General features: G+C 43.7%; 1 protein-coding gene across 1 annotated transcript in view; it reads left to right on the plus strand.

Annotated features, from left to right (window-relative positions):
* Nucleotides 1-15628, plus strand: part of LOXHD1 (lipoxygenase homology PLAT domains 1) — a 149464-nt gene that overhangs the window by 46573 nt on the left and 87263 nt on the right. The window contains exons 7-13 of the mRNA XM_058825935.1: nucleotides 477-600; nucleotides 2374-2624; nucleotides 4401-4536; nucleotides 7914-8074; nucleotides 8395-8481; nucleotides 11058-11193; nucleotides 13045-13199. Coding sequence (XP_058681918.1) covers nucleotides 477-600; nucleotides 2374-2624; nucleotides 4401-4536; nucleotides 7914-8074; nucleotides 8395-8481; nucleotides 11058-11193; nucleotides 13045-13199 — 1050 coding nt within the window. The remainder of the gene's footprint in view (nucleotides 1-476; nucleotides 601-2373; nucleotides 2625-4400; nucleotides 4537-7913; nucleotides 8075-8394; nucleotides 8482-11057; nucleotides 11194-13044; nucleotides 13200-15628) is intronic.

Here is a 15628-nt window from a genome sequence, read left to right on the forward strand (position 1 = left end):
ACTGTGTCACACAAGCTCATCTGATGGTCTGGATTTGCCCTGAAATTCCTAGGCATTATTTTAAAACAAGTCTCTGAAGTAGAGAGAGAGAGTGCAGCCTGTTCCCACAGCAGAACAAAGAGCTGTAGTTCAGCTGATGGAGAAGAGTAGCCATCAAACAGGCTCTGGAGAGAAGGAAGACAGGCCAGCCAGCTGGTCTTGATAGCAGAGACATCTGGTCTCGTACACCACAAGAGATGCAGAGTGGGTTCACTGGATAAAAAAGAATGAAAAGAAAAACCTAGGTTTTTGCTCACTGATTGTCTGAAATTCTATCAGTACTAATTAGGGAGTGGAGCGGGATCTGCTTGAGTATTGAATATGTTAAATACCAAGTGAGAGTGCGTACATTAAGCTTCTGCTCTTCTGCCACCCCGTTGTGTAAAACCTTTGCTTTTCCTGTGCTGTTTTTCAACGTGGTGTCTCTTTTCTCTTAGGTGATCATTGAGGACATTGGCAATAAATGTGTGTACCAGTTCCCAGTTGGACGCTGGTTCGCTTTAGACGAAGATGACGGGAAAATACAGAGGGACATTCTTGTTGGGGGCACTGAAGCCACAGGTGAAATCATGAGCCAGATCCGTTGTGGGAAATGGGAAATTAAGGCTATTAGCCATGTTTTCTTTAGAAAATTGAATGCTTTATGCTCAGAGAGACCTGCAGTGAGGCATCTGCTGGTGATGCAGTGTTTTGTGTGAGGGTTCCTGAGCTGCCAACACATTTCCCACCTTTGTGTCTCACCTGTGAAGCTGTGCAGGACCTACGTGCTAGTTTATCACCTGGTGGCCCTGGATAAGGGGCTGATGGGCAGGAAATGAAAGATACAGCTTGTACCTTCAGCAAATTTCTCACCAGCACTCAAAGTGTTTGTTATTTCCAAAAGCACAAAGCAGTGAATATTGTACTTCAGTTTCTTGTCTGGGGAACTAAACAACCTTTTACAAAACAAGAAACACAGTGCTGAGCCCTAAACCAGTCTTTTTTATTATCCAACATGGCTAAAGCAAAGACAACCAAAGTTTATGTCTCTGTTAAAAGAAACCTGGATGTAAAGTCCATAAAAGAACTTGTCACGAGGCAAAAGACTATTTGGAAAATATGGACAATTATTTGGATGTTCTGCCCATATTTATGTAATAACATGAAGGCAAACACTGTGATGATGCACGTAACAGCAGTTCTTTACTTCCTTGTATGGTCTTCAACATCTGCAGTCCTCGTATTCTCCCCTGCATGTGCATGAGGGAAAGTGGTCTGGGTGCAGATCCCTCACTGCAGGATGCTTGTTAGGAAAAATCAAGGGAAGAAAACGGAAAGAAATGTAATTCAATCCCAAAAAGCTTCCTTTATCTTTTACTATTCATGACTGTGTATTTTATTTTTCTGCTCTCTGGAGTTTTGTTGAAGATATATCAACAGTAAAGCATGCTTGAGTACAATTTTTAATGCAAATTTCAAAGGGAGGATTATTTGTAAAAGAGTGAGTTCTGAAGTTTTTGCTTCATCCCAAATCCCTATAGAAATTTTTGTCTGATTTAATCAAAAAATGTAGCTTAGGTCTCAGGTATTTTCTACATGCTGCTATAGTGTTTAGGTGCGTATTTGATGACATGAGACAGATTTAAGATTTGCTTTTCTGTGATGTAAGACTTGTGGGAAGAAGTGTTTTCATTCTTAGACCAAGAGCTGGAGATAGGAAAATCCCCCCAGTGACACTTTTATGTAAATAGGTTTCTTCTAAGAAATACTTTTCTTTCTTCCAGCTGGGCTGATGCCTCTCCCAAACCTTGTTTTGCTGAGATCTGTGGGTTCTCACAGTGACTGTGGAGGTCCTGATTGCTTTAGCATTATAGGCTAAAAAAACAAGTAAACCCAAAGTTTTCAGAGTTTTGTGGTATTGCAGATTTTGCCATCACTGTTTAATGCAACACTTCTCCATCCTTTCAGCATTCTCTGACATATTTGCTGTTTGATATTTCTCAAAATCAAATTACTTACTTGCCAATTCAATTTTCTTGCCTTTCTTCACCTAATCAGCACCACAGAGTGAATAAAAAAGAAAACTATTTTTTTTCCATTGGGCCATGGGAGGCCCAAACAGGGAGTTTGTCACCCCATGCCTGTTTCTCTTGGGCAGTCTGAAGGTAGATGTGTATTTCTCAGAATTATGTGTGAGACAAAAACAAATGAAACAGTGCATTGTGTGTAAGTCAGAAGCTAAAATAGACCAGTGGGAAATCAATAGCGTCTCCGACATAAATCCAATCAAAGCCATAACTCTCAGACTCTTTTCCTCCCTTCTTTTTTCCCTAATCAAACTTCTGATTCCTCCAGGCATTGTGTACAATGTGGCTGTAGTGACAGGAGATATCAGAGGAGCCGGCACCAACTCCAAGATCCACGTAATTCTCCACGGCTCCAAAGGCTTAAAGAACAGTGGGAAGATTTTCTTGGAAGGGGGTGAATTTGAACGTGCCAGGACAGATCTCTTCAACGTGGAGATAGCTGCCCTTCTCAGCCCTCTCAGTAGAGTCACCATTGGGCACGATAATTGTGGTGTCAGCTCTGGCTGGTTTTGTGAGAAGGTGAGACTTAATTATCATAAACTCATTGAATTGTTCAGGTTGGGAGAGACCTCTGAGGTCATGGAGTCCTAACACTGGGCCAACACTGCCAGGAGTTTTGTCTGCAGGCTCCTGTCAGACCTGTTCCCCACTCACAACCTGACCCCAACAACCCAGAATGGTTTAAAAATAAATAAAACAAATCTGCTTTTGTTTGGAAGGCAATATCCCCGGTTTAACAAGGCAATATTATACATCACGCACGGGAGCAGCTGATTGCCTCAAAGGCGTGTTAGATGCATAAGTCAATCACTCGCTAATTGGGTTGATTGCCCCTCTGCAGTCACAAAGATAGAGATTATTGTTTGCTCAGCTCCAAAAGCACCTTCAGATGTTTGCCCAAGGGGCTGGACAGAAATGCAGCCTTGGATTGTGCTGAGCGTTTCAAAGTTATCATCTATGCTCAGACTTCCCTGAAGTTTCTAGATGCTGCTCTGAGGGCTCAGAAATAATGATTTAAAAAAACCCAAAGCCCAATAGAAAGTGGCTGACCTCAGCTGCTATGGGGAGGCAGTGGAGGAATATGCAATTTTGTTACTCAGCAACTTAGATTTCTTTGAGAAGAATTCTATGCAGCAGTGGAGGAAGATGTTGGAAAATTCTTCTAAGTTCAGCACATGGTGTGTTATCCCTATATCCGTGGGTAATGTTTGGTTCTGTACCACCCAGTACTTAGTACACATGCCAGAGATTAATGTGGCCTTGTGTTAACTCCCTGCATCTGTGACTAATGAGTTTTGTGCCAGCCAGCGCTTCCTTGTTTGCTTCCGCCAGTGATTAATATGTACTGGTAGATATCTTCGTTTTGAGAACAGAGATGGAGTGCCAGAGCAAAGAATGATAAAGAGAAGTGCATCACAACCTGGACACATGTTTGAGATACTCTCCAGGAAGGAAGATTCACCAGAAGATCCAGACCCATAAGAGGGAATTTGGAGGAATGGGATGTTCCCAAATGACCACCAAAAATCCCCAAAAGACCCCTAGTCATATCCAAAGAACTTAAAGGAAATAATAAGCATGTATTCATGTATTCAGGAAGTGTAATGAATATGTAATAGAAATGTGACAAATATGTATTAGTTTCATGTGTGGTCTGTTTGGTTGTTGCTCATGCTTTGAGGTGAAATTCCCATGCATCCAGCATTGTTAATAAAGTAATTTTTTCTTTCCAACCCAGCAGATTGGTTGGAGAGTTTATTTTGGTGACAACACTAGATCATATACAAGGTCATTAGGAGGAAATGGGAGGGTGGAGAGGAAGGCAGATGCCTACCCTGAAGCTACGAGGAGATTCAGTTTACCTGGCAAGCAAAATCAGCTTAGGATGGATCCTAGGATGGATGTTTGGGGGCTTTTTGTAGCCTTTGTTTTCTGCAGAGCCCTGCTGTGCACTGGCGTGGCTGCATGCTGACACAATGCTGGCTGCTGCAGCCACCCTGCCTGCTCCCCTTCACCTCCTGGTGTTTCACCTCTTGGCTGACCCATTGTGATGTACTGCCGCAAAAATGGGAATAACAACAGATGAGTCGTAGCTGGACTCCAGACTGAGATTTCTGAAACCAATCTGGTTCATATTGGTCCAGAAAAGCTGATTTTGAGAGCAGGACCAAGATCTCCAGCTCTTTGCTCTGTTTGAAGTTTTGGTCTTTGCTCTGTTGAAGTTTTCAGTGCCAAGGTCCTGTGGGCTGCCAGTAGCAGAATATTCAATCTCACTTTCCCAATCTCTTTTCCCAGGTGGTGGTTTACTGCCCGTTCACTGGGATTGAGCAAACCTTCCCGTGTGGGAAGTGGCTGGATGAAGATGAAGGGGACGGTCTCATAGAGCGGGAACTCTACGAAATGGTGTCCCTACGCCAGAAAAGGCTGAAAAGTAAGTGCAAGTGCCCAGGAGCCTCCTGTGACCATCACCCCTCCTCCCACCAGCAACGACCCCTGAGCGTCACCTGAGTGACATGGGTATATCCAGGGTCAGAGAGAGGTTCAAGTGGATTCAGTCACTGGATCATAGAATGGTTTGGGTTTGGAAATGACATTTAAAGGTCATCTAATTTCAACCCCCCTGCCATGGGCTAAAGGACATCCATTCCCTCAGGCTGCTCCAGCCCTGTCCAGCCTTTGGGCACTTCCAGGGGGATCCAGGGCCAGCCCCAGCTGCTCTGGGCACCCTGTGCCAGGGCCTGCCCACCCTCCCAGCCAGCAATTCCTTCCCAATATCCCAGCTGGGCCTGCCCTCTGGCACTGGGAAGCCATTGCCTGGCTGCTGTCCCTGCAGGCCTTGTCCCCAGTCCCTGGGCAGCTCTCCTGGAGCCCCTTTAGGCCCTGCCAGGGGCTCTCAGCTCTCCCTGGAGCCTTCTCTTGTGCAGGGGAGCAGCCCCAGCTCTCCCAGGCTGGCTCCAGAGCTCCAGCCCTTGGAGCATCTCCATGATTTCTCCTCTGGGCTGGCTCCAGCAGCTCCACGTCCTTCAGATGTTGGGGCATGAGCTGCAGATTTGAAAATACTGCTTTAGGGGTGTAATTAAACTCCTGCAATATTTTGAAGAATTATTCTAATTTCCTTAAGGTCCACTGGGCTTACAGCTGCCTCAGACATCATTTTTGCAGACAAGCCAGGCTATGTTGCTCATCACTACAGAAGCAAAGCTTTCTGACTCTAGATGAAAACAAAAAAAAACATCATAAGGAGAGAAACCTTGGGAGGGGGAATGGAAAATAAAACAAAACTCTCCCTGCTGACTTCAGCTATTTTTATTCCTGACCTTAGAGAAACGGCAGGTCTGAGCCCTGTCCAGCTGCTAAAAGCGCTTTCCCGAGGTAGGAGCGTGCTGGATGCGGAGCCTTTTCTCTAGAGGGAGGCAATGGCACAGGTTTGCTGGGAGGAGCTGCTCATCCATCCCCGCACGCTCCAGCTCCAGCCTGCTTCTGCACCAAGACAAACACATATCGCTGCTGCCCGGCCCGCGCCGGCACCCGCCTGTAAACAGAGTATTTTAATTAGGATAATAGGCTCGGTTTAATCCGAGAGTGCTTCGGGTGGGCTCCCGCTTAAACAGCAGTTCATTTGAATAAGCTTTATCTAAATGTTAGTCAGTGTTGTAACCACACTGCACCTCCAACGCGGTCCATTTAGCTAAAGCATCTGCAACCTTTAACCCCCTATTATCATCTCTGATTGTTATTGACAGGCTAATTCCCTCACCACTGCAGTGCAGGAGATAGACAGAGAGCATTAGCCTTGAGAAATCTGTGACCTTTAGCTGCCAGATTATAGAAGTGTAAGACTCGGAGTTAGAAAAGACCTATTATGTCATCTCGCCTATCTCCCTGTGCATACAGGACTGTCCCTTTCTGTAGAGATCTTCAGATCAAAACTGGTTTGAGCCTCACTTGGGGTATCCATGGTGAAACGTTTTCCAGCACAGCATCCAGAAGCTGCTCCCGCAGCAGATTGCAGCTCCATATGTAGCTTGTATTTATTCTGTGGGGCTTTTTTATTCCCTCCTCTCCTTATCTTGAATGTTATCCTGGAAACTGTTGTGCCAGGTCTTGTCCTCCCTGGTGTTTGTGCCCTGGGGAATATTTGCCCTGGCTCTGAGAATTTCCGAAGTGCTTGGCTACCTCGATGTGAAAGGATGAGAACCCGGGGCTGTGCCCAGCAGTCTCTGGGAGGATGATGATGGATATTTGGGGAAATGCCTGGCCTTCTCCAGCAGCTGCAGCCCTAGCTCAGCCACATCTCCCCTGGTGTGGTTTCTCCCTGACAGCCCTCTATCAGCATTTAATCCTGGTACAAGGTCCCATTTCCTCCTCTGTGCATGCTTCACTCCTCCTTTCCCTCAGCAAGAGGTCAGGGAGGCCAAACCAGACAGATGAGAGCAGACTTTGGTGTCTGAATTGCACTTGCAGCTTTCCCCAGGGAAAACAGGCTTCTCCATCACATGCCTTCCACAGAATTTGTTTCATTCCTGCTCATCTAAAACTTGCTGGTGCTTTTCAGAGAGGAGTGGTCATGAACATTTTGTGTATTATTAAAACAGGGGCAAAACTTTTTCTGAGAGATCCCTCTTCCCCTCATTTTTTTTTCAGTAGCTCATGTCCCTTTTTTATACAGTCAAACACTGAGTAGACCAGTAAAAATCTAATTTATATGCATGTCATCATATTTTTATATTCCATTCTGGGCTCTGAAGGTCAAGCTGTGCTAGTGTGGGCTCAGGCATACCGAAAGGGTTAGCAATTCTCTCATTAAGATTTGTTAATAATTCAGCTGATGTCTGAGTGAGGGAAGAAGGCTGTTCCCTATCCCGTAGGTGCTGCAAGGCCGGCAGAAACACACATTATTGTCAATAAAGTATGCAGATGATGGGCTCTTTAGAGGAAATAATATCACCCTTATATACACAAAAATATTCTGGTATGAAAACCGATGTAAAATTGCTGCAGGTGGACTGGACTTATGGTTAAAATGTTGGATGCAGCCTTGAGATAAAAAATCTTGCAGATTGGCCACAATCTTAGGGTATGGCATGAAGTATAAAAAAAAAAAAAAAAAAAAGTGTTAACTGAATTTGTGTCAAATTTAGGCACTTAAATAATTGAAAATCTTTTGGAAAATATCTTTACACTGCTCTGAGCATGTTTGTCCCACATGATGCAGCCTCACTAGGGATGGATACCTCAGTGGGCTTTGAGACAACCGTTCTGCAAGGAGCATTTTTGGGATAATTAGTCCAGTCTTGGGAAGCTGCTTATCTCAGGCTGAGGGGATAACACATCTGTGGCCTGTTTCTCCTTGTTCCATACACAGATCAGACAAGTTTTTAGGAGCTACCTGGAGCTGCATTGCACTGTGCACAAGTAACTGGAGAGTCCTTCTCACTGGCAGAAGGGAAGATTAATATTTCCCTGACTTTATGGTCTTTAAAGTTTGAGTTGTAGGTATTTTGACAAGTGAACTGAAACTACAGGGTTGGGTCACACCCCTTCATTACCCTGTTAGTAGAGTATAACAAGAGATTATGGTTCACCTGAAAAGAGGTTGTTTATGTTTTTCTAATTTTCTTTTAAATGAAGTCTCAGAATTATATTTCCAGTCTCATTCCTGCATGTCATGCAGCAGCTGATTTTTTTTGTGCAGAAAAGGACGAAAGGTCTTTATCATTGTCACATAACAATGATAGTTATGTTTTTCACCAGGTCACCCTATAAAAATTACATTTTAAAGCAAGTATCTTTAACCTTTCTTTCTAGAAAACCCCTGGTCTCTGTGGATCTGGACAAGTGACATTAAAAATGCAGGAACAGATGCCACCATCTTCTTCCAGATTTATGGAGACAAAGGGAAGTCAGATGAGATGAAGCTAGACAACAATTCAGACAACTTTGAAACTGGACAGACTGACAAATTCATGGTATGACTCTTGTGCAAGTGGCAGATATGGCTTGGTCTTGTTGTTCAGGGCTTTAGCTTCAATCCCAGGCAGAAAGTCATCAGTATGAGATTTTTATTCTATTAGATCCTTCCAAAGTTGAGGTGAAGTCGCTCCATTTGACAGTGATGCAAATAATTTACTTCCCTATGGATATGGCTTGTCTTCCCAAAACAGGGAAAAGGCTGGTATTTTTGAGCTCTCTCTGATTTACCTCTTGAAACATGTCCAGAGGTGCCCTTTGTCTGTGTGCTTTGCTGACTTACAAAAATGGACATTGCACCTTTTCTACCCGCTTACAGATAGAGCTTCCTGATCTCGGCACCTTTTATAAGCTTCGGATATGGCACGAGAAAAGAAATCCCTTTGCTGGCTGGCATCTGAATAAGGTGAGGGGACAGCAAGGGAATGTACACCTGGAAAGCCAGGCTGGTGGCAGAGGTCTGCAGTGCCAGTCCTGGGTCACTGTGTTCCCCAGCTGGCAGCTGAGCTTGATGTGCAGTGCTCTGAGATGCCTGCCTTGTCAGAGGACAAGGTAAAGTGGTCTGAGGTTGCACCAGGGAAGGATTAGATTGAATATTAGGGAAAATCCCTTAGTGGAAAGGCTTGTGCAGCCCCAGCACAGCTGCCCAGGGCAGTGGTGCAGTCTCCATCCCTGGAGGGATTTAAAAGCTGTGTGAATGTGGCACCTGGGGACATGGGTCAGTGGTGTCCTGGGCTGGACTTGATGATCCTTGAGGGCTTTTCCAACCCAAATGATTGTGTGATTTTGTGTGTGGGAAATGAGACCAACAGGGAGAGGCAGCTCCCAACAGCCCAGACTGATGGTGAAAATCCCACTTTCCCACCTTTCCCATCAGACAAATGATGCACTCGTCTCACTGCTACCAGAGGTTTCTTCCTTGCTCTCCAGAAAACTTTCTATTTTCAGACACCACTATTGTACAGAAAGGCAAACCAAGTCCTTCGATGGCTTGTAACAAAAAACCTGATTCTAGCAGAGATTGCACAGTGAAGCATCCCCTGCCCTGAAGTGCTGACAGCCCTGTGATGGGGGGTTGAACTCCTGCAGGCTGGAGGAGGCCACGGAGATGTGCAGAGGAGAGCAGCCCTGTGCTGTGTGGGAGATGACAAAGATGATCTGCTCAGTCTTCACTCACACATCCTTTGCTCTATCAGCACTGATTACTGTGCTATCACCCCTCACCTGGATTGTCTGGACAGCAAGTCCACCTCTGATCTTCACCCCTGCTCCTCCTGCACAGCTTGGATGACAATTCTCTGTGCTTAACAAAACACATGCTTTGCTCTGCATCTGTAAATAAATGTGTTGATAAGCCACAGTTTACCACTTGGAGCTTTTTCTTTCGATCCTTTTAAGGTGCTTTGACGCATCTTTGACACATCTCCTGCATTGTCATGGAGCTGTGGAACCATCCACTGCCAACACCCATCTCCAGGGGCAGAAGGGCATCAAGTGATGCTGTTGTCACCACGTGGTGACAGACACAAAAGTGTCTGGCTGGGGCAGACAGCCCTTTTCTTTCTTTGTTTCAAAGAAATTTCAGGTCAGACTTTGGGCCACTGCAATCATCACTATAGTTTCTTCACAGATGATCACCAATAATGTTTGTATCTTCCACAGCTGTATATTTCCCTGTCTAATTTTCCTGCAGAAAACTTATGTTCAGGAAGGACAAGAGGTAACTTAGAGTGTGTCTAGGATTCCCTTTTGGCCAAACTGTCTAATAAACCTGGTTAAGATGCATGAAATTAATTGATGTTCTTGTGGTTGGATACATTTTAGGCCTTTCTCAACCTAAATGATTCTATGATTCCATGACTTGACGAAAATCAGTCTGTCCATATACGCCCAGTCTGATGTTTTCTGGATGCATCAGGCTCATGGCACGTGAATCCCAGCAACTGTAGCACCTAAGAAATTAGATGAAACCTCAGTGATGCATTGTTATAGTTCTCCCACATTCTGGTTTGCTTCATGTTGGGTCAGGCTTCCATTTTCTGTCACAAGAACCTAGAACAGCCACACTGGTCAGGCCAGAAGTCCCACGTGCCCAGCATCCTCTCTCTTGTGTCACATAAGGCCATGGTTTTAGAAATGTAAGAAAAAAAGACAAGCATTTATGGTGCTTCCTTCTCACATTCTTTCAGTTTTTTACTATTTCCAGTTGGACACTTATTTCCTAAACTGATCTACCAAACAGAAAGTATTTAGCAGGTTTATTTTTCCAGTTATTTGTTCAAAGTTCCCAGCCTGCCCCCGAACATTTAAATTTTCAGCAACCTTAATAGCTTTTGGCAAGGACTTCACAGGCTGATTGTGTCCTTCTTTTTTTTTTTTTTTTTTGTTCTGTTTAGAACTTCCTTACACAGGCATCATTTGGTGCTCTGTATTTCTTGAGGCAGAAGAGGGAACAGCTGATCCCTCTCTGCTTTCTCTATTGTCACCTGTGGTTTTGACAGTCCACCATCATACCCTTGATTTACACACTTCAACAGACAACTGCAGAGCACCACCTTATTTACTCATTACTCCTTTGGGAGCTACTTCAGATCTTTTTTCATGGTTCCTGCCGTTTTATTTATTTTTCTTTCTCAGAGCATCGATTCTCATCAGCAAGAACTGGCCCCATCCCTGACACGCTCTTTGGGGCTGTAGAGTGCACATGGTGAGCCATTTGCAGAGCCACAGAATCCCTCAAAAGTCCCTCAAAAGTCCCTCAATGCCATGGAGTGATTGGAGAAAGGAGGAATGAACAGCCATCAGCTGTGGCAGACTGCTCCATGCATCACTACAGTGCACAAACTGGACGGTCTCATTATTAATGTGTTTTATTTCTCTGCTGCTACCTACTCTTGCCTCCTTGGCAAAAAACCTGTCAGGATCTTGTTGCTTTTTTGCCTCTAAGCCTCTGAACTCATGCGGTGTTTTGGTTTAATGAAGGTAACTCTGCTGAAAACGCTGACAAAAGAAAAATACTCATTCAACTGCGGCCGCTGGCTAGATATAAATGAAGAGGACAATGAGATCGTGCGGGAACTCCCTGCCGAGGGATCTCTGGTGACTGAAGTCATGCCAGGTGAGAGCCACAGGCTCTGTGCAGGGGCTTGCTTAGGACCTGAATAGAAAGAAACCCTCTTTGTGTGAGAGATGCACAGGCAGACTGATGCAATTCAATTAACTTCTCTTTCTGGCACTTTCTCTCTGCAGTATTTTCTGTGTGCATCATTAGCTGCATGAAGCCTGAGAAATCCCAGCCTTTTATTAATTTTATTTTTTTTCTCGAGCAGATTTCTCTGTGGTGGGAAGTGGGAGAGATCTGGCCACAGCACAATAGTTTCCAGGGCTTGGATTTTGTTGTTTATTTATTTTTTTTTTTTAAATTTTGTTCTTTTTTTCCGCTCTCCCTTAAAATGTGAAACACAAGGTTTGAGGAATATTCATGGAAAGCAAGCTTAGTTGAAATGCAATCTAAATTTTGACAATCATATTTTGGGCTTTAAAGTTTTATTTAGTTATATTCAAATTTATGCAGCTGTATGTATAAATATATAGTAAGTTGCACAGCACAGTGGTGTGTGCATATGCATCTTTCAGTATGTATGAGCAATCCAAACTATTTATTCTTTTAATTGAACTTGAGATTTAATTAAGAAAAGCTGAAGAACTTTGCCCTGGCTTCCTGGAGCAGCCACTTCTGCCTTGACCTTGTGTAACAAGAATTAATTCTACTTAGAGGGAAATTTTAGGAGAGCAGAGCATCTCGAGGTAGCCAGTGGGATTTTTCATCTTTCCACCAAAGCACCCACACTCTGTAGACCTTGAGTCCCCCGTTTCCTGAAATTTCTGGTTCTGACGTTGGTGATCTGCATGCAGTGGAGCAGTTTCTCAGAAGAGGAAGAGTAATTGTAATTGCAGATGTTATTAAAATGTAAATAAACCTGGTTTTGAAATGTATTTTTAATCAGCTGTGGAGAGGACAGCTTGAATCCTCGCTCAGGCACTTTCCTGTGTGGAGAATTTGTGCTGAGCAGAGGTGAGATGCAGCACCTCTGTGTCTGGCTTGAAGGTGGATTTTGGAGGGAGGGTGAGAGCACTGCTTCTTGTTCCCCCCCCCCCAAGCTGGAGAAAAGGGGATCTCTCTCAAAAGAGATGGCTCCTTGTGATAATTCTTCCTATAAATCCTTCATCCATTGGGAAGGGAGGGCAGAGAGGAGGCCATGGTCAGGGGAGGAATGTGGCAGATCAAAATCCATCCAGAAAAAATGCAAGACAACCTTAAAGGTGAAAAGCAGGCAAGATAATCCAACCTGCTGCATAAAGTTTGGACTCTTGGAGGGAGGATCTTGGGGGGCTGTTTCCAACCTTTCTGATGTAATGATTTTATGATTCTATGATTATAACTCTCCCAAGGGGATAGGGCCAAATGGGCCTGTCTTGTCCCATAAATTCAACATGAAGAGCCCATTCCTCAGGTCTCTCTTGTGCCTTTCTAACTCTTCTTATCTACCTGCCATGGCCCTGGATGCTGAAAATGTTGCCATGCTGAAAATGTTGTTTTCTCCACGCACATTGCAGGGTTCCCCACCCCCAGGACCATCTTGGGAAGGCAGAAGGGGAGGTAGCAGGACACGGGCGCTCCACTACATGAGGTTTTCCTTGAAAGGCCCATGATTTTTATGTCCTTCTTTGGAGGACTTTTATGGGTTCTCTCAATGCTTCAGGTCTTTCTATTTTAGCTTTTTTTTTTCCCCCTCCCCTTTTCCTAGCGGTAACGTGGAAGTGTACAAGTCGATACATCAGCAGAAGTGCCAGCTGGAAGTACGAGCGCCTAAAGTTAATTACAAGCCTGTCAAAAAGGCGCAGTAAATTGAAACGGCGATTAATGGCGCTGCTGCTGGGGTTGTTCTGCTGATTTGTGTCTCCCCAGTGATCAAGTACCGCGTGACGGTGTGCACGGGCACGGTGAGCGGGAGTGGCACGGACGCCAACGTCTTCGTCTGCCTCATCGGCGACCAGGGGGACACGGGCGAGCGCGTCCTCTACAACTGCATCAACACCGTCAATAAATTTGAGAAAGGCAACGTAAGTTCACGCAGCAGCACCTCTAGACAAGGTTTTTAAAGTGTGTGATGGTTTTATAATTTTAATTATTTTTATTTTTTATTTTTTTTAATGTGTGTTTGTAAACTCAGCTGATTTCCTTGCCAGCTTGGGCTGGGGAAGTGGGGAGAAATAAATCTTGTCAACAGAGCATCGTAACAGGTTGCAGCTGAAGGGAGGCCTGGGTCGGGGACAGTGTGCCCTTGCTTGATGTTTGCTCATGAAAGAGTCTCTTGGTTTGCTCCCCATCTAAGTTCTGACTGCTGAAATTGCATCTTCAGGCTGGGGAAGGCTTCCAGGAAATCTTCCAAGAATAAAAGAAAGCCTTTTTCCTTCCATCTAATATAGCAAAAATTTGGCTCCCTGGGGCAAAGGAAGAAAAAAGCATCTTATTTAATGTGAAAGTCAGAACCCAAAGCCTAACATGTTTCCTTTACAGATACTCCAGTCTCCCTCAACCATGCTGCACCCAATTTTATGTCTTATTTTCAAGCTGATTTTCAATATATTTTTGTCTGTCCAAGTCCAGAATGCAGGGGGGTGGAAATGGACTGAAATGAAGACAGAGCTTATTCCCTGTAAAGCTGGAGATAATGAAGTTGAAGAGTAGTTAAAGCCCTTGCAGCATTGGCAGTATCAGCAAGCAAATAGTTTGCTGGTCTGATCTATGGGGTCATGCTACTTAATATGTATCCAATTTTGCATCTCTAGGGTCCAACTTAGACTGGTAAATTGTAATCAATATCTCCAGAAGGAGATTTTGAGAATCTGATCACAGAACTCTGCAGAGTTCTCTCATCTCTCATGTCATTATTTGATTGAAGGTTCAGAGTGGAAAAAAAATGAAGATAAAAGGAGGTCACGTTTTCAAAATAGACCATTGAATTTAGGCTTCTGAAATATGCATTAGCACTTTGAATTTGCCTTTGAGTGTCCAGAATTTCCAATTCTTCACTGAAATCACTGAGCTCTTCTAGACTTTAAAAGAACTTTCGTCAAGTATTTCTTGTGCTTTCAAGATCTGTCTGTGGAAACATGGCAATTATATACTGTGAGAGTCCATTCTGCTTCTAAATTATATATAGGTTTGCATAAATGGACTTTGCAAACATCTTTTTTTGCCTATGCATTGACATTATAGATATTTTAGTTAAAAGGTAGATCCAAGATGTAAAGGATGGCATTTTGTCATTTGATGAAGCCTGTGTCAAAATGGCAGCAAAATGAGTCATGTTTTGGTGCTGAAGAGTGTTCCAGTGCAGTTCCAAAGAAAGATGCTTGGTTTGCTGAGAATACCAATTTTTTAAACACAGATAATGGCTATTTTGTGGGATGCTCCATCCTTGTCCAAGTCCAGGTTGGATGAGACTTGGATCCACTTGGTCTAGGGGAAGATGTCCCTGCCCATGTCAGGTCCCTTTAAGGTCCTTCCCACCCAAGCCATTCTGTGATGATTCTATGATATTTATTCACAAAAATAAGTTGTAGGCTAACTTGCATGAAGGAGGATAAAAAGGGAAAAATAATTTTGCCAATCAAATGATGTGATTAGTAGTATGCAGATGACATAAACCAAACTGGAGTCTATTAGTGGAAAACTGCTCTCCTGGCACGAGGAGCTGAAAGCTGGTGAATGAATGGGAAGCTGTTTAAGAATTGATCCTGACAGACTTAAAGCTCATATATTCAAGAGGCTGAATGAGTATATCTACACTGATTAACTCAGATACCTTTTAAAAAGAAATGTTGCTAAGTCAGTTCGGTCTCTAATCTACAGCCACTTAAACCAATAGTACCTTGATTACCAATTTAACTTTAAAAGTTTGCCTGCAGATGCAAACTAACAGCCTGTGCAGAAAGTAAGATTTAAAGATGCCTCTAAATTAGGTGTTTGCCCTGTTGTGGTTCCAGTTAGTTACTTACTCATTAATTTATATCAGCCATTAATAAGTAAGGTGAGGATCAGGACTAATGAATTAAATTACATTGACTTGGACTGAGTCAGTGAGGTTTTGATGCCTTAAATCCCCAGTTCAGCAGTTTTGAGTGTGTAGGTAGCATTGACATATGTAAGCCCATCAGTAACACTTTAATCAGTGGCAAAATGCTTAGCTGTCTTCATTCTGAAGGTCAGTTTGTAGACCTGAATGTTGACCTAATTGTTATAATTTTAATAAATTTCAGTATTTGCTTAAATAATGCCTTGCCACCATGTTTCCTGGAAGCTAGCTGGATGTGTGCTACCACCATGAGTGTTTTTGGGAGATGAAGAACAGCCCAAAGAGAGTGGTTATTAGTGGTTATCTTTCTTCTGACCTAAGCAAGGCATCCACAGCAGTCATGTCTCCTTGTTGGGCTGTACACTGCAGATGTGCTGTGTTTACACCCAATATTTACCATGCCTGTGCTAT

The sequence above is a fragment of the Poecile atricapillus genome, chromosome Z (assembly GCF_030490865.1).
Source record: "Poecile atricapillus isolate bPoeAtr1 chromosome Z, bPoeAtr1.hap1, whole genome shotgun sequence".
NCBI classification, from domain to species: domain Eukaryota; kingdom Metazoa; phylum Chordata; class Aves; order Passeriformes; family Paridae; genus Poecile; species Poecile atricapillus.